General features: G+C 41.0%; 1 protein-coding gene and 1 long non-coding RNA gene across 2 annotated transcripts in view; both read left to right on the forward strand.

The window, feature by feature from the left end:
• The window catches only part of LOC114253218 (ATP binding cassette subfamily A member 3), a 34909-nt gene extending 13668 nt beyond the window's left edge, over positions 1-21241 (forward strand). Inside the window, exons 15-29 of the mRNA XM_089734364.1 lie at positions 352-455; positions 605-993; positions 1407-1616; positions 2401-2505; positions 3646-3817; positions 5461-5586; positions 5785-5908; positions 6306-6424; positions 10040-10164; positions 11790-12147; positions 13427-13584; positions 13997-14093; positions 14601-14792; positions 15951-16053; positions 18438-21241. Coding sequence (XP_089590490.1) covers positions 352-455; positions 605-993; positions 1407-1616; positions 2401-2505; positions 3646-3817; positions 5461-5586; positions 5785-5908; positions 6306-6424; positions 10040-10164; positions 11790-12147; positions 13427-13584; positions 13997-14093; positions 14601-14792; positions 15951-16053; positions 18438-18618 — 2563 coding nt within the window. The 3' untranslated portion in view covers positions 18619-21241. The remainder of the gene's footprint in view (positions 1-351; positions 456-604; positions 994-1406; positions 1617-2400; positions 2506-3645; positions 3818-5460; positions 5587-5784; positions 5909-6305; positions 6425-10039; positions 10165-11789; positions 12148-13426; positions 13585-13996; positions 14094-14600; positions 14793-15950; positions 16054-18437) is intronic.
• Positions 21242-21766: 525 nt separating this feature from the next.
• LOC149501125 (uncharacterized) lies at positions 21767-22445 on the forward strand. The gene is made up of 2 exons (XR_016324441.1): positions 21767-21969; positions 22263-22445. It is a non-coding gene; the product is annotated as an uncharacterized LOC149501125 (long non-coding RNA).
• Positions 22446-26324: the final 3879 nt, after the last annotated feature.

Consider the following 26324-nt stretch of genomic DNA (forward strand, 5'->3'; position numbering starts at 1 on the left):
AAGTTTGACAATAAATAGTACCTATGCATACGTGTGTGCGTCAAATACATGGTATGTAGTGTGTGTAATGTTTTCTTTATTGATTTAATGTATATTTTATGCATTATTTTAAAAAAATATTAGCGTTGTGCACTTCTTCTCTATATTCTCTATAAGTGTGGAAAATTTCATACTATTCCGTCCGCGCAATTTTCGTGAAAAGGGATACAAAGTTTTTGCTTCACGTATTAATATACAGATATATTCACCTAACATTATCTTACGTAGTTAGCTTTGTCTTGTGGTTTTTTAGCTGAATTGTCTTAGGTCTTTTATGTTACCACACTAATCATAGAATATGTATGATTTCAGAGCTGGTGCAGAATATAGTACAGAAAACGAGCCTAAAAGAAACCGTCACAACATAGTTCCTTATAGCGATGATGCTATTGGGCCCATAGAATCTCAAAATTATAGTAAGTTTAATACTCTAAATATATTTTAAACTTGATTTGAAACATGCAATACAGTTAAATGGTAAATTAATATATGCATGTAATAAAGGCTTGAGGAAGTTGAAAAGTGTGTATTAATATTGTTTATAGATCTTATTAATTTTTTTCAGGTCACCTCGACTCTTCAGAGAAAGTCCGTGGTTTTAAACTTCTCAAAAATCATATAAAAGCAATGTTTTTGAAGTTAGCATACAACACTATGAGGAATAAACTGGTGGCTTTCATACAATTTGTGAGCCCCGTGATCAATATAGTACTTTCTGTTATAATTTCGAGGTCCTGGAAGTTCCTTTCGCAACTACCCCCACTAACGCTTCGTTTGGAGAGCGGATTTAAAACCACTCAAACTCTAATATCACAAAGTCTTAATATAACAGAAGAGAGTATAGAAGCCAGAGCTCTGAAGGCCTATAAAAACTACTTTAAGCTCTCCACTTATCCTGGAATGACTTTGACGGACATCGGTACAATGGACATGGGAAAATTTTACTTGAAGTTGGTAAGAACTTATTATATTAAAGACGAATTAACTGATGAAAGTTTTGTAGCTTTATTTTTTTTTTTCGTGGTCTGTGCGTTCGTCCTATATTTATCAACTTGAGTTACAACCTCGTAGCCATATACAAGTAAGTTTGTTTTATTACTCCAGACTAGTAAAAGTGCTCGAAGCCCATCTTTTGTCATCTTCAAATCTGAAATCTTAGAACTTATATCTCAAGGTGTGTGGCGCATTTACGTTGTAGATGTCTATGGGTTCCAGTAACCACTTAACACCAGGTGGGCTGTGAGCTCGTCCACACATCTAAGCAATAAAAAAAAAAAACCTATCTTGGATTCGCAATCCGAGAATTCTATTTTCTAAAGAGTCTTGACCTTAATTTTTTTTTTCGAACGTAATTTATTTAATTTCAGAGTGATTCCGATCTTCCTCGCGTAAAATACGAAACATTGGTCGGCGCTACATTTGGCCAAAACAAAATAACTGCTTGGTTCAGTAATTACGGGTACCACGATTCTGCTATCTCGCTCGCACTTGTGAATGACGCCATACTGCGTGCCCTGTCGCCTGGAAGTTCCCTGAGAATCGTCAACTTTCCACTGCCGTATTCGATAGAAAACCTGGTAACTTCAATCTTTATTTTATTAAAGTTTAACACTAAACCAAATTGTTAATGTAAACGACCTAATAATAATAGTGTCTATTAAATAGCTCATTGGGACCAAAGTAACTACTATTTTTTATATCTAAGTCGTTGTGGCCTAAAGGATAAGACGTCCGGTGCATTCGTCTATATCGTTGCAACGATGTTGGAATCCCGCAGGCGGGTACTAATTTTTCTAATGAAATACGTTCTAAACAAATATTCACGATTGATTTCCACGGTGAAGGAATAACATCGTGTAATAAAAATCAAACCCTCAAAATTATAATTTGCGTAATTACTGGTGGTAGGACCTCTTGTGAGTCCGCACGGGTAGGCACCACCACCTCGCCTGTTTTTGGCGTGAAGCAGTAATGCGTTTCGGTTTGAAGGGTGGGGTAGCCGTTGTAACTATACTGAAACCTTAGAACTTATATCTCAAGGTGGGTGTCGCATTTGCGTTGTAGATGTCTATGGGTTCCAGTAACCGCTTAACACTAGGCTGTGAGATGGTCTATCCATCTAAGCAAAAAAAAAACTTAAAATTAAATCAGAAGTAATCCGCCTACTGATTTAAGTTTCCACTGTTAAAAAGAGGCTTATAGAAAATTATTTCAGAAGTAAAGGTTTTCATTTTATACTGAACTGAAAACTGTATGTATACTACTGGATAAAAAAAAAGTATTAGGTATTGTTACCAAATCCTAACGGTGATTTCCGTTTTCATTGCAAAAGTTAATTTATTCGTGTCTGTTACGTTTCAGGTTGAAGTAATGGCTACCGGTAGCAGCATGGGATTTCAATTCGCATTTAATATTGGATTCTGTATGGCTTTCGTGACTTCGTTTCTCGTCCTCTTTTCAGTTAAAGTAAGTTGCCAAAAAATTAATTACACTAACTTTCTATGTGCCAGGGTTTTTTAAAATTCAAGTTTAATAGTATAACCATGGGGCCCGGGTTCGATCTTTTTAAATAGTATTTAGTGTTTGAGGTCTAAATGTAAGTGTGCTTGTTTCGTATGTGTATTTCCGATACCCACAAACTTAGAACGAAATCCTAGTTTGGATACATTGAACGTTTAACTTCGTCTTTTTTTTCCTAGCTATGCTGGTAGCCTTGAGAGGCTATTTCAGCTTCACCCTAACATGTATGTGAGCTCACGAGGCTCAAACCGGAAGTGTTGCTAACACTGGCCCTAGCAAGAGCCGTGCTTCGCAGAATCTACCGCCGGATCGGAAACGCGACCCACTGAGAAGATCTGGCGAGAAACTCATCATTCGTTTGACATTATGTTTTCACCAGCGAATTTGTCTTGGAATAATAATATCGCTTTTAATAAGATTAACCTAAAGAAACTCGACTTCAGAGCTCCCAAATGTAGCACGGTCATAGATGTATGTGATGAATACCGTAAACCTTGTCGAAGTTCCAATTGCAATGGTATAACGGCTAATGTCAATCAAAGACTCATGATTTTTTTGACGAAAGGTTTTTTTTTTCTTCGGGAATAAGGCTGATATACTGAAAGTGTAATGAAACTTACATCTACATTAATAGTATAGTCAATTTCCGAGCGCGGTTAGGATGAGGGTCGGGTTAGGAGGGTTCAGCGGCTAGTCATGGTGATGTTGACTTATCCGTCCGCGACGGGGCAACGCAAAGCCGTCTTCACCCGAAACATGTCTTGTCGGATCCCCGGATTCACTACCGGTGCTTTTAAGCCTCTCGAGCACTAGTCACTGTCCTCGTCGATTACGATGAAGAGTTATACGAGCTAACTAACACATGGTCACAGCCCACTGAGTTTCTAGCCGGATCGTTTCAGTGAGTCACGATTCCGATCCGGTATTAGATTCAGTGAAGCCACTACTCTTGCTAAGGCTAGTGTTAGCAAACTCTCTCAGGTTCAGCCCATGAGCTCACTTATCCGTCCGGGCATAGCTGGAATAGCCTCTTAGCGAATAGGTAGGGGAAAAAAGGTGATGCTTAAAATCGGGTGGGTTGAGCAGGAGCGGCGCAGCGGGGCCAAGCTCTTGCAGCGCGTGTCTGGCGTGCGGCCGGCCGTCCTGTGGCTCAGTGCGCTTGTGTGGGACTGGCTGTGGCTGTTCCTTATCTACTTGTGTATTGTCTTTACTCTCGCTTGTTTCCACGAGAAGACGCTCTCCACGCCTCAGGAATTAGGTGAGACTCGGTTTGGTGATTCCACGATATCCTACCTTAATTTGTGTATGTCATGTGTTTTGTTTAACCCGTATAATATGACTGTATGTGTGTGTTTTTGGCTACTTCTTACTTTTACTTTTATTGCTTAGATGGGTGGACGAGCTCACAGCCCACCTGGTGTTTCCGCATCTTGCGATATACCCATCTTGAGATATAAGTTCTAAGGTCTCAGTATAGTTACAACGGCTGCCCCACCCTTCAAACCGAAACGCATTACTGCTTCACGGCTGAAATAGGCGGGGTGGTGGTTCCAACCCGTGCGGACTCAAAAGAGGTCTTACCACCAGTAAAACTGTTTGACTTGGCAGTTAGTTCTAAATGCATTTAAGCGACATCGACCATCTACGACGAGAAGCACCGCTCGCTAGTTCATATGGTATAAACAATATGAGCTTCGATGTCGCGTATTCGTAAACAATAAGTATTGAATCAGCGTGTTCAAACATGCTTCGGTATACCCATTATATCTCTGAGACTGACTCCAAGAAGCCGGGAACCCCGGTGCAAGGGGTAGGGGAAAGCAAATTTTAAGTTAACATTCAGCTTGATTACAGCATTAAGTTCAAACCACACTGATGTGTGCTTTTAGAATGAACTGACGACATTTCAGTTTTTATGGCATTTTTAACGTAAAATTTTTTGTTCACGATAGACGAGTAATTTATCTTTTTAGCTTATTATTGCTAGTCTAAGAGGTGTTTATATTAATTAATAGCATTATTGATTGCCCGTTGATATTGAATTATCAGCGGAACCTATAGACATTACGACTCAAATACCGTCCACTCTAAGAAAAGAAGTCAAAGTCTCAATTGGTCTTGTAGAAATGTTCTCCCGTCCGACTGAAACAGGCATTATGGTGGTGGTGTACCCGTGAAACACACCGTACAACATACCACCACTGAATACGATCGGAATACGCGGGTTACATATTTAGAAAACACTGCTGCTAAAATTAGTAGTGTTGCAATGTGATTTTCATGTTTTTTTTCTTTCGTATCACATCGTCTTTTCGCATTAAAAGTGTACACTTTCCAAAAATATTCGATACTAGCGACCCGCCCTCGCTTCGCTTCGGAAACATTAAAACACACATGAAACCAAAAAAAAAAAAAAAAAAATTAAAAAAAGTAGCCTATGTTCATCAGGGACAATGTCGGCTTCTAATGGAAAAAGAATTTTTCAAATCGGTCCAGTAGTTTCGGAGCCTATTCGAAACAAACAAACAAACAAATCTTTCCTCTTTATAATATTAGTATAGAGTATAGATTGAGTTAATATACGGAATCATTTGGTATCACCAGTATTCTTCTCATAAATACTGTCAAAAGAGCCTAGTTTAGTTTTTTTTAGTTTACCTATGTTTTGACTACTATTAACAAAATTATTACATAGTTTTATCTTTCTTTAAAAGACAGATAATGTAACTGAAAATAAATGCTGCAAAGATGATTAATATTAAAAATATCACATGTTAAACCTTTATAACACTCTCCTGGAAAATAAGTTTTGAGATTATACAGTTTTGATGCGAGAAGACGACATGACCTACTATTTATTAGCGGATAAATATGAAAGACTTCAATAATATTTATGTACAGGGCGGGTGTTACTAGTTCTCGTAGTGTTTTCACTGGCAATAATACCAATACACTATCTGGCATCATTCTACTTTGACTCTGCTGCGACTGGATTTTCGAAAATGTGCTTCGTCAACGTATTCAGTGGTAAGTATAAAATGTTTGATCTACCTACTTATCTTTGAAATAACAGATCAGAGAATTTTATTAATAGCTTATAAAGTTCAACTATTCTTCAGCTTATACATCTAAGCGACGCCGAAAACAACTGCTACTAAATTCTCTTATTAAACAAAATTGTAATGCAAGAAATAAATTATGTATAAATGAAAAAAATATTTTTAGGTTGTATGCCGTTTTTAATTACCGAAGTGTTAAGATTACCACAAGTCGGAAGTCCTTTTTATGCACATCTGTTTGATTGGATTTTTTCGCCGCTACCTATTTACTGTATCAGCCGGAGTTTCAGGTAATTTTTCCTAATTCGATCAATGAATATGCTGTACACTACGATTATTGTTCAACTTTACATTTATTTTCTACTGTAATTGAGGGAGAAGGTGTACTGAATATTCATAAAACATTTTTTATTACGTTTTTGTGTGATTATCTGAATCGATCGATAGCCTTTAGTGAGCGCACAAAACTAAAGAGTTGGTGAATTTTAATTAGTTCAAGAGAGTAATAAGATAATAGACTTCATTTCTCTTATCACATGACCCACACACACACGTACAGTCGCTGCGCGGTCAGTCAATCCGTAGCTAAAGTTATACGACAGATGATTTACTCTCATAAAAACACATATTTTTTTCAGAATACTTTGATGATATTTGCTAGGTTAATATTTTTCTCTTTGCATACAGAGACATGAGTGTATCGTCATTTTCATTGTTGGCCTGCGAAGGCCTCTGCGACCAATTACGTATTGAGAATTGCACACGACACACAATATGCAACCAGCTGAACCTTACCGTGTGTTGTAGTAAGTGAGCCTTGTGAGTGCGTGTTGTGATGCTTTCTATGTCTCTTCTATGTAGTTAGTCGTTTTATTCCTTCAAAACTTAAGACGATCGTACGAAACTATAGCGGTGATGGTATTGAACACAGAACTCAAAAAATAATTCTCTTCATTTTTGTTTTTCTGTAGTATTAGATGAATATAGTGTAATTCGTGTGGTGGGCGCCTAAGAATACCCCCAACCCAAACTTAGCTCATGGGTGTCGTAGAAGGCGACTAAGAGCCAAAGCCAGACCAAAGCCAATAAAACCTCGGCCCAAGGTCAACAAAAGCATTCCCAAGGAGGGTTGACGTCAGGCAGGCGGCCGGTCATAAAAACTTTGCCAAAACTTAGAGCAACATGAGAAGGAATAAAAAGAAGAGCACCAGGGCTAGGGCGTCCCCCGCAGGCGACGCGCAGGGACAGCACCCGGTCTCTGTGGAAAGTGGACGAGGGTTGTCGCATCACGGGCGGGTGCGACGTAAGACGCAAGCCCAAAATGTGAGAGAGATGAGATTGAGGTATGCAAGCTGGAATGTGGGCAGTATGACTGGGAAAGGAAGGGAGCTAGTAGATGTGTTAAAGAGGAAAAGAATAAATATAGCATGTCTGCAAGAGACTAGGTGGAAAGGAGCGAAAGCTAGAGAAATTGGTGAAGGATATAAGCTGTATTATAGTGGAAGTGATGGAAGAAGGAATGGCGTGGGAGTAGTGTTAGATAAGGATTTGAAAGATTGTGTGGCGCATGTCATGAGAACGAGTGATAGGATAATAACCGTAAAAATAGTTTGTGAAAGTGTTATTTTGAATGTTATAAGTGTGTACGCGCCTCAGTCCGGGTGCAAGGAGGACGTGAAAGAAAAATTTTGGCAGGATTTTGATAGTGTTATGATTCGCATTCCAGAGAGTGAAGAGATTTGTATAGGAGGTGATTTTAATGGACATGTAGGAGCTACAAATGAGGGCTATGAAAGGGTGCATGGAGGGTGGGGGTATGGCAATCGTAATGATGATGGAGACCAGTTGCTCCAAGCTGCGACTACCTTTAACCTGGCAGTGGCGAATACGTGGTTCCAGAAACGGCCTGAACACCTTATCACCTATAAGAGTGGTAATCACGCGACACAGATCGACTACTTTCTGATTAAGAGAAGTAAGTTGGTCTGTGTCAAAAACTGCAAAGTACTGCCGGGTGAAGCATTGGTGACGCAGCATAGACTGTTACTAATGGACATTACAGTCAGTTACAAGTACCTAAGGAGAAAAAACCGTCTCTCGCCAAAAATTAGATGGCGTATGCTAGAGACAGATGAGTATGCTGGTCGATTTAGGGAAATAATGATAGAAAACATCTTGGAAATGAAGGATATGAAAGAGAAATCTGCGAATGATTGTTGGGATGAAATGGCAAATAGTGTCAGGAAGACAGCTAAGGCTGTGCTCGGCGAATCAAAAGGGAAAGGTATAATTGACAAGGATACATGGTGGTGGAATGAGAATGTACAGAGAGAATTGAAAGAAAAGAAGAATGCATTCAAAAAGTGGCAACTAGAAAGAGGTAATGAAAGTGAGAGGCAAGCTAGGAAGAATGAGTATAGAGAATGTAAGAAAAAGGCCACTAAAGCGGTTGCTATAGCCAGGTCTGACGCTCAGAAACGGTTGTATACCGCTTTAGATGGACCTCGTGGACAAAAGGAACTTTACCGTATTACAAGAGCTAGAGAAGAAAGAGCGAAAGATATTAAGCATGTCAGATGTATGAAAAATGAGACAGGTAAAGTTTTAATGAGAGATGACGAAATAAAAGAGCGCTGGAAGATATATTTTGAAAAATTAATGAATGAGGAGAACGACTGGAATAGAGTGATTAATAGGAAGCCAGAGAACGTCGGACTTGTGAATGAGATTAGTATGTATGAAGTTAGAGAGGCAGTGAGAAGTATGAAAAGCGGAAAATCGGAAGGACCAGACGGTATACCAGTGGAAGTATGGAAGATACTGGGAGAAGACGGATATAAGTGGCTGACTTTATTCTTCAATAAGCTGCTGCAAGAAGAAGTGATCCCTACGGAATGGAGCATCAGCACGCTGGTGCCCATATACAAAAATAAAGGGGATGTGCAAGACTGTGGCAGCTATCGGGGAATAAAGCTTATGTCTCATAGTATGAAAGTTTGGGAGAAAGTGATAGAAAAGCGATTGCGAGATGAAAGTGAGATCACCCAAAACCAGTTCGGGTTCATGCCTGGTCGCGGGACAACGGACGCCATATTTGCACTACGCCAAGTGTGCGAAAAACATCGCGACGTGCACAGGAATCTGCATATGGTGTTCGTTGATCTAGAAAAAGCGTACGACCGAGTACCTAGAGCAGTTTTGTGGTGGGCATTGAATGAGAAAGGTATACCTGGTAAGTATGTGAGGTTAATCTGTGCCATGTACAGTCGAGCCAGGACGTATGTACGAACCGCCGCGGGGAATTCCGACGAGTTCAATGTGGCAGTGGGCTTACACCAAGGGTCTGCACTAAGTCCCTATCTCTTCCTGCTTGTGATGGATGCCTTGACATCGGAGATACAGGAAGAGCCCCCTTGGTGTATGCTGTTTGCCGATGACATAGTGCTCGTCGGAGAAAACGGGCTCGAGGTCCAAAACATACTGGAGAAATGGCGATGCAAGTTGGAGAGTGTTGGCCTAAAAATCAGCAGATCGAAAACCGAACATCTGTTCTGTGATTTTGGTGGTCTCTCCAATTTTACACCCATTTTCCTCGACGGAATACCTTTGCCAGTATGTCAAGACTTCCGATACCTAGGGTCTGTTATCCAAAGCGACGGTGAACTGGATCGTACTGTGAGGCACAGAATTGACGCAGGATGGATGAAATGGCGGCAGGTCACGGGCACCATATGTGACTCGCACATCCCTCTTCCCCTAAAAGGGAAGATATATAAGACCTTAATAAGGCCTGCCGTCTTGTATGGATCAGCTTGTTGGACAACGAAAGTGGCGGATGAAAGGCGATTGCATGCAGCAGAGATGCGAATGTTGCGATGGATGTGTGGAGTAACGAGAATGGATAGAATACGGAATGAATATGTTAGAGGAAGTCTGAAAGTGGCACCTGTGACAGAGAAGCTGAGGAGTGCACGTTTGGGATGGTATGGACATGTGATGAGACGGAATGAAAATGAGGTTGTTAGGAGAGTGTTAACTATGAATGTGGAAGGATTTAGAGGAAGAGGTAGACCTAAGAAGAAATGGATGGATTGTGTGAAAGACGATATGGGTAGGAGGGGAGTGAGCGAAGAAATGGTATATGATAGAAGAGTATGGAAGGAGAAAACATGTTGCGCCGACCCCAGGTGACTGGGAGAAGGGCAGGATAATGATGATGAGTACCTAATCTCAAAATTTTTTACTTTAATGCTATTAATCAATGTTATTGCTGAATTATAAAATACATTTTCATACATAGTTTATTAGCACTTTATTTTTCTTCGTAATTTACGAAATCACTGAACACAACTAATTTTAATACATTTCAATTTCTGCTTAAATTCGATCGAATAAAATATGAAATTTAAATTATTTTCCAGTTGAAGACGATCCTTTTATGAAATGGAGCGAACCTGGAATCGGAAGATACTTGTTTACTATGTTCGCTGTCGGTACAGTAACGTTCAGCATACTACTCGTGAAGGAATATGAACTTCTTGCCAAGGTCTACATAGCTTTACGTTTTTTTTATTGCCTTTATACGCAGACTAGCTTTTGCCCGCGACTCCGCCCGCGTGGAATAACTGGTGGTAGGATCTCTTGTGAGTCCGCGCGGGTAGGTACCACCACCCTCCCTATTTCTGCCGTGAAGCAGTAATGCGTTTCGGTTTGAAGGGGGGGCAGCCGTTGTAACTAGCTATACTGAGACCTTAGAACTTATATCTCAAAGTGGGTGGGGCATTTACGTCGTAGATGTCTATGGGCACCAGTAACCACTTAACAGCAGGTGGGCTGTGAGCTCGTCCACCCATCTAAGCTACAAAAATAATAATTGCGGCGTCATAACAATAGGGGCCTTCGCAGTGAGCGCCCAAACTTGTGTCTTCAATGTGTTGAACTGAACAGAATTTAGTTCACCCCACTCTGACCACCGGCCACGTTCCGAGAAAGACTCTGATGGCCGATATATCGCGTATCCGCGGTGTTATCATTCGAATGACATGTATGACATCAATAGATAGCATCTCATTGATATGGAGAACGAAAAGTGTGTGGGAGAGCACTGAACCTTGTGGGATGCCAACTTTGATGATCATGATATCGGAGCAGCAGCCATCGATGACGTGTGTGATGTTTCATACATTTAAAAAGCTCGCGATCCACTTGCAGAGTTCCTCGGGGACTCCGTAAGCTAGAAGATTCGATAGAAGTGTCCTATGCCAGACCCTATCGAAGGCCTTCGCGACGTTAAGGCTAACAATGAGAGCCTCGCCTTGCAACCCAATCCTTCAACCTGTCGATGTCTGAAGTATACAAGAAGATTGCCAGCTGAGTGACTGTATGGGAGGCCATCCTGCCGGTCACTGATCAGCTGGCGATCCGCAAGCTTGGCGGTCTTCAAATCGAGGGGTCTGACCGATCACCCTTCTTGGGGATAGGGTGGACATGGGCGGCCTTTCATGAAGACGGAACCCTGTTGGTACTGAACGAGAGGCGATACAGACGCGTTAGTGTAGTTGTCAATTCAAAGGCGCATGTTTTTAGAACCACTCCGGGAATGCATTTAGGCCCACTCGCACCTTATCTTCTTTAGCCTTAGCCTTATCCAGCGCCCAGAAAGCACGGCTCCAGGAGAGATAGCTCTTCGGTCGCTCGCCAATTCCGGCAACGTGCTCTGACTTTTGTCAATGTTCATAATTGTTTTTGGTTGAAGAGTAAGGATTCGGAGAGGTAGGATGCCAGAGGTGAGAACAAGGCAATACCTGAATAAAGCGACAGGCGCAATGAATAGTCGAAAAGAGGATGCGCGAGGAGCTGGTGCAGAGCATGCAAGGACCCCCAATCCACCCTGCATACGATCGCCGAAATGAGTGGATTTCGGTCTCCGACTCCGGCACAACAACTGGGGTAGAGTTTAATAGTAACACCCAGATTCAAGTCATCTACTGACCCGTGGGCGGCGGTGGAGACCATTGTACTGGGTCACCCTATACCCCCTCAAAAGGCGCCGAAAGGCAACCATTCGCTAGCCATTCGGACAAGGTTCTATCAAAATGGATGAAATTTTTTTCTGTCAATTAACGTACATTAAAGATATTTCTTGGTTTTAACTGACAGTTAATGTTGTAGCTCATGTACAAACCTCGTGATAAAATGTCGCAAACGAAAACCTCTGTAGAGGAGGCAGTCGAAGACGATGACGTCGCCACGGAGAGACGGCGCGTACTGGCATTTTCGCGTAATGAGGTCACCGCGTTCAGCCTCGTGTGTCGCGAGCTGAGCAAGCGCTACCGGCGCCTCGTAGCCGTCGACCGACTCACGTTCGCGGTGCGCGGCGGAGAGTGCTTCGGCCTGCTCGGAGTCAACGGCGCCGGCAAGACCAGCACCTTCCGCATGCTGACCGGCGACGCACGCGTGTCGGACGGCGACGCGCTCGTGCACGGACACTCGGTGCGAGCACACGTGCAGGACGTGCACCGCCTCATTGGTGAGTTGACCCTATTACACATCAGCTCGGTCCGCATGCTGACCGGCGACGCACGCGTGTCGGACGGCGAAGCGCTCGTGCTCGGACACTCGGTGCGAGCACACGTGCAGGACGTGCACCGCCTCATTGGTGAGTTGACCCTATTACACATCAGCTCGGTCCGCATGCTGACCGGCGACGCACGCGTGTCGGACGGCGACGCGCTCGTGCACGGACACTCGGTGCGAGCACACGTGCAGGACGTGCACCGCCTCATTGGTGAGTTGACCCTATTACACATCAGCTCGGTCCGCATGCTGACCGGCGACGCACGCGTGTCGGACGGCGAAGCGCTCGTGCACGGACACTCGGTGCGAGCACACGTGCAGGACGTGCACCGCCTCATTGGTGAGTTGACCCTATTACACATCAGCTCGGTCCGCATGCTGACCGGCGACGCACGCGTGTCGGACGGCGACGCGCTCGTGCACGGACACTCGGTGCGAGCACACGTGCAGGACGTGCACCGCCTCATTGGTGAGTTGACCCTATTACACATCAGCTCGGTCCGCATGCTGACCGGCGACGCACGCGTGTCGGACGGCGAAGCGCTCGTGCACGGACACTCGGTGCGAGCACACGTGCAGGACGTGCACCGCCTCATTGGTGAGTTGACCCTATTACACATCAGCTCGGTCCGCATGCTGACCGGCGACGCACGCGTGTCGGACGGCGACGCGCTCGTGCACGGACACTCGGTGCGAGCACACGTGCAGGACGTGCACCGCCTCATTGGTGAGTTGACCCTATTACACATCAGCTCGGTCCGCATGCTGACCGGCGACGCACGCGTGTCGGACGGCGACGCGCTCGTGCACGGACACTCGGTGCGAGCATACGTGCAGGACGTGCACCGCCTCATTGGTGAGTTGACCCTATTACACATCAGCTCGGTCCGCATGCTGACCGGCGACGCACGCGTGTCGGACGGCGACGCGCTCGTGCACGGACACTCGGTGCGAGCACACGTGCAGGACGTGCACCGCCTCATTGGTGAGTTGACCCTATTACACATCAGCTCGGTCCGCATGCTGACCGGCGACGCACGCGTGTCGGACGGCGACGCGCTCGTGCACGGACACTCGGTGCGAGCACACGTGCAGGACGTGCACCGCCTTATTGGTGAGTCGACCCTACCACACTACCACATTACGCAAGTCGAACTGTAACAGCTATTATAATACAAAACTATTTGTGAATACAACTCATTTACTCTCCACTATCCTAATTTTGCTCACAGGTTACTGCCCCCAGTTCGACGCATTATTCGATAACCTTACTGCGAGAGAGACCCTCCAGATCTTTTGTTTGTTACGCGGTATACCTCAGCGAGTTGGTGATGTACTTGCTCATCGTCTCGCTGTTGAACTGGGATTTGTCGTACACTACGATAAAAAGGTAACATTTCCAAAAGTATATTCATAGTACAGTTACAATAAATATTTAACAATAACATAAAATTCCCTTTCGAATATATTTTTGTGACGCTGACATCAATTAAGAGCTCTCAAACTATTTTTTTTTTATTGCTTGGATAGGTGGACGAGCTCACAGCCCACCAGGTGTTAAGTGGTTACTGGAGCCCATAGACATCTATAACGTAAATGCGCCACCCACCTTGAGATATAAATTCTAAGGTCTCAGTATAGTTACGGCTGCCCCACCCTTCAAACCGAAACGCATTACTGCTTCACGGCAGAAATAGGCGGGGCGGTGGTACCCACCCTTGCGGACTCACAAGAGGTCCTACCACTAAAATTGTTCTTTCACTTACTATACGACGTGGAGTAATAGTTTGAAACTTCAATAGGTTCATGAGTGCAGCGGTGGAACAAAAAGAAAAATAAGTACTGCTGTAGCTTTGTTAAGCGCTTCGTCGTTAGTTTTCCTGGATGAACCAACAACAGGTAACGTTTGATTTTGTCTCAAGACGGCATTGCAGATTGATGTCGTATTCATTAAAACTTAAAGGCAAGGGGCACTTTTTGTGAAGAAATAATTTAAATTTAAATCGTTATCCCATTAATGCTGATACTAATTAATATATTTACTAAGATAAAATGGCTTAAACTTTAATTTATGATATTGAGAGAAGATAATATAACCCTTTCCCGCCAATGTAGTTTACTTTAATGGAATATATACATGTTTTGTGTGTACGTAAACATTGACGTCATTGTTCAATATAGGCTGCTCTATGTTTACTAGTAAATTAAAATTAGATTCAGTAACTACTGTGACAATACACTGATCCTTCACGAATAAGAGTCCCTAGCGCTGTGCTTAATATAAAAGTGAAATATACTATATTTTGTACTGTAGTTACACCATATTAGCTTTATAAGGAGAACAGTAATATTAAATATTATTTAGTTGATATTTTGAAATAAGTTTAAATCCATCAATAATGAAAGGCATGGATCCGGCGTCGAAGCGGCTCGTGTGGCGCGGCATCAGCAGCGCGGTGGGCGGCGGGCGCAGCGTGGTGCTGACGTCACACAGCATGGAGGAGTGCGAGGCTCTCTGCTCCAAGCTCACCGTCATGGTCAACGGCAGGCTCTGCTGTCTCGGCTCGCTGCAACATCTCAAGAGTAAATTCTCGCAGGGTAAGTCATTTAGCGACCGTTCAGTGATCCAAATTCTACCGTAATCTATTAAATTTGAAGTCGTCGTGGTCTAAAGGATAAGACGCCCCGCCCCGTGCATTCATGTCAAGCGATGCACCGGTGCTCGAATCCCGCAGGCGGGTACCAATTTTTGTAATGAAATACGTATTTTGTTACAATTGTTCACGGTTGACTTCCACGGTGAAGGAATACCATCGTGTACTAAAAATCAAACAAGATTATAATTTGCGTAATTACTGGTGGTATAGATGTAGTGAGAAATTATTTTCATTCAGAAAAACTTGGTTCTTTATCAGAATACGATGACACAATCAACAAAGCTCTAAGGAAGCTTCCCATTTAGTCGACAGAGTGCAACGTGGGCACTATCCGACTTCAGTGGTGGTTTGGTGGGGTATTAGCTATGAAGCTATGACTGAGCCATACTTTTGTGAAAAAGGTATCAAAACATCGGCACAAGTGTATCAAGATACCATTCTTGTGAAGGTAGTGAAGCCCCTTAACAACACCATGTTCAATAATCAAGAATGGTCCTTCCAGCAAGACTCGGCGCCAGGTCATAAAGCTCGGTCTACGCAGTTTTGGTTGGAAACGAACGTTTCGCACTTCATCAGAGCTGAAGACTGGCCGTCGTCTAGTCCCGATCTTAATCCGCTGGATTATGATTTATGGTCAGTTTTAGAGAATACGGCTTGCTCTAAACGCCATGATAATTTGGAGTCCATAAAACAATCCGTACGATTGGCAGTGAAAAATTTTCCCATGGAAAGAGTGCGTGCTTCTATTGGTAACTGGCCTCAACGTTTAAAGGACTGTATTGCAGCCAATAGAGACCACTTCGAATAAGCTTTTTATACTTTAAATTGTTTTATATTTATGTATTAAACTAACACACTGTAAAAGTAAGAAATGTTATTTGCCATAGAGTTTTTTTTTGTTTTCCTTTGTAACAGTATTTATGGCCAGACTAGGTATTTTACGAAATCTACATATTTGATTTCATTAGTCCGATTTCTTATACAATTTCCGGGACACATAGTATAGTACAAATTATTTCATGATTGTAACCTATATTATAACCCCAAAAGCTAGGTTGACGAAGCTTATAAAATTACTTCATTAGTTTTTCTGTTCCAGGCTATACGATTGTTATTAAATGTCGATCGGGAACTGACAGGGATAGCGATATCACACGCATCGACCAATATATGAAGAAAAATTTCAATGAAGTTAAACTCGTGTAAGTATTTCTTTAACTCAGCACACAGAACAAAATCACCTAAAAGTAATGGGCTGTACTCTGTCATAATATCGTAGCTTTCAATCATATGCAGCTTATTGCGTTACAAAGAAGGGGTAGAGTGAGGGGGTACAATAGTGGTAACGTTGTGTTCCCAGCGAGACGTACCTGGGCATGAGCACGTACCACGTGTCGTCGGCGGGGCTGCCGTGGTGGCGCGTGTTCAGTGCGCTCGAACTAGCACTGTTTAATGAATGTGCAGTTAGTTGCATCACGTAGAGTGAGGGGGTACAATAGTGGTAACGTTGTGTTCCCAGCGAGACGTACCTGGGCATGAGCACGTACCACGTGTCGTCGGCGGGGCTGCCGTGGTGGCGCGTGTTCAGTGCGCTCGAACTAGCACTGTTTAATGAATGTGCAGTTAGTTGCATCACGTAGAGTGAGGGGGTACAATAGTGGTAACGTTGTGTTCCCAGCGAGACGTACCTGGGCATGAGCACGTACCACGTGTCGTCGGCGGGGCTGCCGTGGTGGCGCGTGTTCAGTGCGCTCGAACTAGCACTGTTTAATGAATGTGCAGTTAGTTGCATCACGTAGAGTGAGGGGGTACAATAGTGGTAACGTTGTGTTCCCAGCGAGACGTACCTGGGCATGAGCACGTACCACGTGTCGTCGGCGGGGCTGCCGTGGTGGCGCGTGTTCAGTGCGCTCGAACTAGCACTGTTTAATGAATGTGCAGTTAGTTGCATCACGTAGAGTGAGGGGGTACAATAGTGGTAACGTTGTGTTCCCAGCGAGACGTACCTGGGCATGAGCACGTACCACGTGTCGTCGGCGGGGCTGCCGTGGTGGCGCGTGTTCAGTGCGCTCGAACTAGCACTGTTTAATGAATGTGCAGTTAGTTGCATCACGTAGAGTGAGGGGGTACAATAGTGGTAACGTTGTGTTCCCAGCGAGACGTACCTGGGCATGAGCACGTACCACGTGTCGTCGGCGGGGCTGCCGTGGTGGCGCGTGTTCAGTGCGCTCGAACTAGCACTGTTTAATGAATGTGCAGTTAGTTGCATCACGTAGAGTGAGGGGGTACAATAGTGGTAACGTTGTGTTCCCAGCGAGACGTACCTGGGCATGAGCACGTACCACGTGTCGTCGGCGGGGCTGCCGTGGTGGCGCGTGTTCAGTGCGCTCGAACTAGCACTGTTTAATGAATGTGCAGTTAGTTGCATCACGTAGAGTGAGGGGGTACAATAGTGGTAACGTTGTGTTCCCAGCGAGACGTACCTGGGCATGAGCACGTACCACGTGTCGTCGGCGGGGCTGCCGTGGTGGCGCGTGTTCAGTGCGCTCGAACTAGCACTGTTTAATGAATGTGCAGTTAGTTGCATCACGTAGAGTGAGGGGGTACAATAGTGGTAACGTTGTGTTCCCAGCGAGACGTACCTGGGCATGAGCACGTACCACGTGTCGTCGGCGGGGCTGCCGTGGTGGCGCGTGTTCAGTGCGCTCGAACTAGCACTGTTTAATGAATGTGCAGTTAGTTGCATCACGTAGAGTGAGGGGGTACAATAGTGGTAACGTTGTGTTCCCAGCGAGACGTACCTGGGCATGAGCACGTACCACGTGTCGTCGGCGGGGCTGCCGTGGTGGCGCGTGTTCAGTGCGCTCGAACTAGCACTGTTTAATGAATGTGCAGTTAGTTGCATCACGTAGAGTGAGGGGGTACAATAGTGGTAACGTTGTGTTCCCAGCGAGACGTACCTGGGCATGAGCACGTACCACGTGTCGTCGGCGGGGCTGCCGTGGTGGCGCGTGTTCAGTGCGCTCGAACTAGCACTGTTTAATGAATGTGCAGTTAGTTGCATCACGTAGAGTGAGGGGGTACAATAGTGGTAACGTTGTGTTCCCAGCGAGACGTACCTGGGCATGAGCACGTACCACGTGTCGTCGGCGGGGCTGCCGTGGTGGCGCGTGTTCAGTGCGCTCGAACTAGCACTGTTTAATGAATGTGCAGTTAGTTGCATCACGTAGAGTGAGGGGGTACAATAGTGGTAACGTTGTGTTCCCAGCGAGACGTACCTGGGCATGAGCACGTACCACGTGTCGTCGGCGGGGCTGCCGTGGTGGCGCGTGTTCAGTGCGCTCGAACTAGCACTGTTTAATGAATGTGCAGTTAGTTGCATCACGTAGAGTGAGGGGGTACAATAGTGGTAACGTTGTGTTCCCAGCGAGACGTACCTGGGCATGAGCACGTACCACGTGTCGTCGGCGGGGCTGCCGTGGTGGCGCGTGTTCAGTGCGCTCGAACTAGCACTGTTTAATGAATGTGCAGTTAGTTGCATCACGTAGAGTGAGGGGGTACAATAGTGGTAACGTTGTGTTCCCAGCGAGACGTACCTGGGCATGAGCACGTACCACGTGTCGTCGGCGGGGCTGCCGTGGTGGCGCGTGTTCAGTGCGCTCGAACTAGCGCGGGACTCGCTGCCGCTTGATGACTACTCGGTCGCGCAGACAACACTCGAGCAAGTTTTCCTCGCATTTACAAACCAACAGCGTTCACTAGATTAATTTATTTTTTCAATCAATACAAAACATTATGGTTGTGTAACCAACTTACCAAATTAATTATTATCAGCTAAATAAAAAGTTTATAAGAAAGTCTCAAGAGAAAAGACTTGTGGCGTGGTACTGTAATTATAACTTAAGCAGCTAATTAGACACTAAAATCCTATAATATACAGGTGCGGGTTATTTTTCATAAAATAGAAACGAGGTATACAAAGAAATGCATGTAACTTTCTATAATTAGTAACAATAACATTTTTTCAAGTAATTGGCCTGAGAATTGTAGTACAATAATTGGATTAATTAATAATAAAAATACATTTGAAAATTCGTGTATTAAGAACAATGAACTTGTTGGACGTGGAGTAAACATTTTATTTCTATCGAATTTATTCTGATGCTGTAGCAAATGTTATCGGGCCTTTTGCAAAATCTTATGTTATTTTTTAATTTTGTTGTCATAACTTGCCATACAGAGTACAACAAAAACGTTCTCCGTTCCGTGGTGGAATTTTTATAATCGATTTAAGATCTTTAATAGGCCAAATAGTACTTATCCATTTTCAAACAGGATGTCTTATCAAATTTCTCATATTGAATGAATTTTTTTATTATCAAATATTTTTACAGGTCGGTTCTGTTAATATCTATCTGTCCACTCGACATATCGTTACTTGATATGTTAGATGTTTTGAAATCCCCTGAATATATAGAACTGTTAATTGATGGCAAGTTGTTATTTTTTTAACAGTTCTGAAAAAAAGCATTATTTTTTATCACAAATCTTAATCGTCCATCGATAATAACATTAATAACAGAGGCAGAGATTTCCGAAAAATCTTTTCGATTTGTCTATATTAAATTTTAACTATTAAGGATTTCGATTTTCTTAATTCAAATTTACGCAGGCAATCCCTACCCAGCATTGATTCTTAAGAATTACTAATAACAGTAGGTACTGGCAATACAGATTTACATGTCATCGTATTTATTTATCTTGGGTAAGTGAACTGGGGAATTCCCCTTTTATATCCGACTTTGTCTATTAAACTGTACCCAATAGACTTTTACAAATATATTTTTAACAAAAATATAGACTACCGTTATTATTATGAGTAATTACATGTTTAAGTAAATTAACAATGGATGAATTTTCGTAAATTGATAGATAACTCATCTGTTTAGAATCACAATAAATGCTCAAATAACAAAGTATAAGAAATAACGCTTGGGTGCTATTCACAAAAACACATCTTAAAGAATAATTCAAAAACAGATCCTGACCTCGTTTCCTGAAAGGAACTTAAATGACCCAATATACAATTCATCTTGATTGACATTAGGCTAAATGAGACTGTGGTACGATGTTTATTGACTAATCATCTTCAATTAGTACAATAGAGTCAGAAATTAATTATGTATGTATTTGACATTCTAGCCATAATTAATACTACAGTTTAATCTCACGTTTTGTATCGTCATTAAATTATTTCCGACCTTCCGAATACGTTAAAGTTTTCGTGGTCACTGACGAATAAGATATTATTCGTCGATATTTGAATGTTAAGCAGACTGACTAAAAGTAGTCTTAGTTATGACTACGACTTGTGAAAACCGAAGAAAATCCGAGAAATAATTTGTTTTACTGACATAACTATAATTTAATATTTTCAATATACGGACTCTTTAGTAAGATTTTAATTATAGTAGATACAGATTATTTATCAGAACTTTTACAAGTAATACTGAATTTATTGTTTTTAATTACATTCATAATGTAGTTAAGATATATAAAAAGTACGTACAGCTCGACCGAGCTAAGTTTGCACCTCGCATCGACTACGTCGCACTGCCACTTAGGTACGGTCTGAAAAAAGGATTCGCTATGACTTTAAAAATGTAAACAAATGTTTGTTATATTTTACTTTGCATTTATTGTTTTGAACAATATGTTGTCCATAGGTACATTAGAATATAGCGATATCGTGTTTTTGTATTAAGACCACCCGGGCATTCTTGCACTTTTTAAATTTGTAACCCAATTGCTCAGTAATCTTTTTCAGGATTATGTTTCTCCCTTCACTGTGTATCACCTTTCCTTTCATTTTGTTGCCCACAGCAATACTCTCGAAGTAAAAAAAATGAACGTTAAGCGTTCAGGTAACAACAGTTCAACAAAAACTTAACAAAAATAGTCCAATAATATAATTAAACTTCAACAAAAAACCTAACAAGAACAGTTAACAAAATTAAAATTCATATAGGGAGACGAAAACTTGTATGACGCGTGTCGGCGACAAAGACGCTAACCGTACTGACACGAAAGGACGATCGCGGGAAGGTGAGCGGGGAAGCGGGCGGACCGCCGCATTCCAGCGAAGTGCAAACTTAGCTTGGTCGAGTTGTATATGCTTATTTTGTGTGTTTTTGCTTCGCTCAACAATAAGTTTATTAATTGATCGAATATGGTAGGAATCTCTTATTATTAATCTAATCTTGCCACATCTGTGTATCCAGTCAGACTGTTGTGATAATATTATGTTGTAAGTATATACCTCCTATAAAATTATATTAAAGAATAAAATAACAATTCAATGTTTCAAATTAAAATATTAAAATGGAAAAATTTGTTTTATTATTTGACCATACAAATTAACTACTTTGCTTGATATCCTTCCGGGATTATACTGGTACTGGGACACAATATGAGCCTGCATTGATATCACCACACTGTCTATTCTTGCTAGAACGAGCAATGTTTTTTAAGACTTTACTTTTTACATCGTATTAAAATTTTCGGCATTGTATACAAAACACAGTTATTCGACCTGACAATTTTGATTTAAGTCCAAAAAAGGCAATCTCTTTGCGGTTCTAATTGTATACGTAATGTGCGTATTCTATCTATAAAAACTACAAAACAAATATGGGATCAGAATACCAGCTTTTAGCGATACACCGGACATATTCGAGCCATTAGCTAACATCCTTTTTTTCCCCTACCTATGCTGATAGCCTTAAGACATCACTGCTCTTACACTACAAAAATGTCAAAATTTATATTTTTCTGTAGTGTTCTATTGTGGAACCATCGATCGTAGATCGTTAGATAGGCCCCCACTCGTCGCGGAATTGTCATTAGTTTCCTTCGATCAACAATAGTTACTAGATTTCGGGTCAGCGCAAAAATCCGTCTCGTTAAATAACAGCTCACTTGAAATGTGAGCTCGTATTTTGTTTAGTTCACTTCAGACAGCCAATGTCAACCCGTCTCACAATGCCGCAGTGTATATTCAAAAGTTGCAAAAAAAATGCCCGAAATAGCAATTTAACGGCCGGAGTATCTTACTTTCGGTAAGTACATGAAGTATAAGTTATATTTTAAGCTTTAATCTAATAAATAATATTAAATTTTAAACAAAATTACCGATTTTTAACCACCGCTACAAAAGTTGGCCGAGGCTCGCCAACACTTGGACAAACTTTTATTTAACAGAAGAGTAAATGCATGGAGTAGATTTGTGTTGTAATAATTTAAAAAAATTTGTTAGCCGTACTTCAAAATTGGTTAGTTAAAATTGGTTAATGCTGCTTTTGTGTCTGTTTGTTGGACTCCTATTAGATACTTAGCTTTCCTTTTTTTTTAGCTTTCCTAGCAATCACGTGTGCGGAATGGATCTCGATTGTCGCCAGAGAAAGAAGAGATTACTTTTATAACCAAGCTAAGAACTCGACTCATTGACATTGGACATCTTTGCCTTCCGTGCTCACGGCTACTGAAACGTGGCCGAAGCATTGTAATAAAAATATCGCGCTTAAAACCGTTTAAACGTTTTTTTTATTATGTGTACTAGTCGCGAAAACTTAAAAATATACTATAAAAATATGTATTACACAAAACGTAGCGCTAATAAAATAATAAGTATTGTATAGATACTAACAAACATAAATTCTCAAAACATAAAAAGTAAACAACTAAACTTTTACTTTTATTCATTTAATAAATTATTTTAGTGTTCGACGCGACTCCCTTACCTCCTGTAGTAAATAGAAATCGAAATTTTAAGAACCAAAAAAAATTAAAAAATGATGTTAGTTCTCAAAGCTATAACGGGAAAAATTACTTTATTTGTTGGAAATTAAGGTTGATTTAACATTAAAGGTTGTTTAACATATGTCTTTTCATTTTTAAGTGACAGGAGTAATTTTTGCTTTGTGACGAATGATCGTAAGTATTAGTAATGTTTTGGAGATTTGTGACTTTATTACTAGGTTAAAACTGTTTCAAAACTTTTTTCTCCGTTTGTTGTAAACCAATGTAGCTATGTATGTGTATATTCACGCGGACAGTTTTTGCTTTGATTTTGTACGTGTCCCTTCTATTGTTGATCGAAGTTAGTTTCGCAGTTTTCGCACGTTGGGTAAGTCATCACTCGTCATAGAATAAATAGAATATTGATCAGAAGTGATAATCTTCTGACTTCTGAAGTTTATATATATTATGTTTATATATGTTTATAACCTGATTTCTTACAGTACACAGTACGAAATCAGGTTAGGAAGAATGATAGAAAATAATAAAAAAATAAAGTAATAAAATAAAATCATTTATTTAGAATACGTTAAATAATAATATAATATAAAAAAAAACAATCTGTGAGAAACAATTATGCACAGTTACTCAATCACTTTAATTAAATCAAAGTCCGTCAAAAATCCACTTACTTTAATCTCTACCATTCTCTTTAACTCGCGGATCTCGAGGGAATCTAAAATTGACAAAAAAATGATCGCATACTTTGTAGCCAGCTCTCGGACTATAAAAGATAATCTCTGTACTGTATAAAAATATAATGATACATTTGATATACATATAAACTTAAGATTGTAGAAAATAGAAACAAAAATCACTCATAATGAAAGTTATTACGTCCGTACCGTGGACCGCTACCGTGGACATTATTGTAGTCCCAAAGGAGAGTAAACACCTAAATTCGAACGAGTGGGCTTTCTTATAAACGGTTTATATTTCTTCGTTCTTGGTAAGTACTTAGGGGCTGATATTTTTATCTGGGTTAAGATATTAGGTGTGTCAGTTATTCCATGAATTAATCAGATGAATACCCCTACTCTGAACAAATATTAAATATTTTATTATGTATTACTTAGACATTTTTGTCCACATTGAGATTTCATTGTTCTTGTTACATGTCTGTGCAAAATCGACTTACTTATATTAAATTGCTTAGCTATTTCAACTAAAGACTTATTCCCAATTTCATAGGCTTCTATTGCTGTTTTTAATATTAAGGGATCATATCTCTTAAAAGGCTTTGCACTCTTTGATACGTACACGCGAGGCATATCTAAAAATAGAAAACAATTTATAACTGATAATATAAATATTTACCAAACAATAAAATAACACATTGATAATTTTGAATAAAAGTTGTAGACAAAAACATCATGAATAAACCAGATCTTTACCAAAAAATTTAAAAAATATTGTTATAACTACATAGACAACCCTACAAACCTTTTACGTATTCTCATCCCAATTGACCCCTTTTTCGTTGTTATTTGTACCTAAGACGTCCCCAATATCCCCAAAAACAACAGATTTTTACATGTATTTTTATTTTATCAAATACATTAAAGCCAATAACAACTGACTCTTACCTTTAATATATATGATGGTTCAAACACTAAATAACGTTTATAAATCACAGTCGTCTTCTATTATTATCAAATAAATAAAAGAGCAAAGTTTCTAGCACTAAAATAATTACCACCACAGGAAGTTAATTTGAAACGCGATTTTTTATAAGCTAGCAGCTATTATCATGCATACTCAGAGTTGTTTTGTGAACTTTCAACATTCTACTATTAAACTACAAAAAATGGAAGATTTTGCAACGAATATAAAACTAATATTGAGCGTCGAAAGATTTTCCCGGTTTTTTCCCGATTCGCCACTCAATCCCTAATCGCCCCATTTTACGGTATATAATCACTACGTTATACCTACTAAGACAAGAGTTGTGCGTGCACCTCTTTAAGTGATGACATAATATTGTGCGCCTTTTAGTGTGGAGCGGCCCATCTAACGATCTATGATCGATGTGTGGAACCATAACAATCAAAAAGTAAAATTGTGACATATTTGAAATATCGACTTAATTTAAGAGAAACCTACATACAACCGAGAGTATGAGGGATATGATGACGAATCGAATCTCTTAGATAAAGATAATGAATGTGAATTTGTTCCAAGCCTTGACCGCCGGCAATACCAATAATACCAAATCGCCAATCGGAGCAGGGAGCCAGAGATTGCTGAACTGCAGAACGAATATACGAGTACGGAGGTGAACGAGTTCATTTGTCACCTAAAGGGAGCGGTTCATCGGAACGAATCACTCACCAGTTATACAAGTCTGTACATACGGTACCTACGGCAATTAATTATAAGAGTTAACCTAAAGGTTGTAAATTCTTCTTCTCAGTCGTACACTCCTGGCGGAGTGGTCGTAGTTACGTTTGTTGTTAACGTTTGGTTGCGGCTTTCGAGAGGCTTCTCCATCTCTCTCTAGTTGTGGCGGTACGTGTACACTCAGTAAGGGAACACTTCGTAGATAACTTAACCAAGTCTGTCCAACTTGTGGATGATCGGCCGCGAGAGCGTTGACCGTCTACTCTTCCTTGAACCACTAAACGTTCCAATGAGCTTTCATTACGAATGATATATCCAAACATATAAAGGATTCGCAATTGCACAATCGACGAAAGCCTTTGTTTGAATCGGAGCTCTTTGAGGATGGATACATTATTGATGGTATTATTAAGGTTGTAAATACCGGGTCATAATATCCCAAAAAAAAAAAAGTCGTTATGACATTTAAATTACGATGAAACAAATTGTATTTTTTCAATTCGAATCGATCGAATTAAAATTAGTCTTGATTCGAATCGCAATTCGAATTATTTTGAATCATCACGTCGGAGTCATCAAATCGCGCGATGAATTTTCAAAAGCATTAAAGTCAAATTAATACTCCAGTCATTCGCATCTCAAGCCGAGTTGGCGAGTTAAAACTCGTTTACATTACTATTCGAGCGAGAGTATTGTGGCGGTTCGGTTTACATTATAAATGAGTCGAGATTTAGAGTTAAAAACGGTGTGGTAGGTATTTGGTTAGGGAAAGGGGGACTTATAGGTATACTAGTTGTACCCGTCCGCTTCGCTGGGCATTTAAAATTAACATTATTATTTCTCACCCCCACAAATATTCTCGTCATTAACGCCCCCGCAACTGATGTAGGGAGTCCATAAATATTCCTATCCATTAAGTACATGTATTTTCTGCATGGATACCAAGTTTCAAGTCAATCAGATGCACGGCTCAGTAGTTATAACGGAACATCCGTAAACATCACTGTAGATTTATATATTAGTATGAGATTGGCTTTTAAACATGTAGGTAATGACAATACTCTTTTATTATTGTGATTAAAATCAGCATAATATATATTTAATAACAAAAAGTAATAATAAAATGAAATACAAAAAAAAATATTTTTAAGAAGTCTGAGGTTATGTTTAATTAGTAATTACCCATTAAATCAACTTTAAATCAAATAAATACGTTTTTATACCTCTCAGGTATAATCAGCACTATAGCCGTTTCTTAAACAATATGAATTTAGAA

This window comes from Bombyx mandarina, chromosome 17 (assembly GCF_030267445.1).
Source record: "Bombyx mandarina strain Sakado chromosome 17, ASM3026744v2".
Taxonomy (NCBI): Eukaryota; Metazoa; Arthropoda; class Insecta; order Lepidoptera; family Bombycidae; genus Bombyx; species Bombyx mandarina.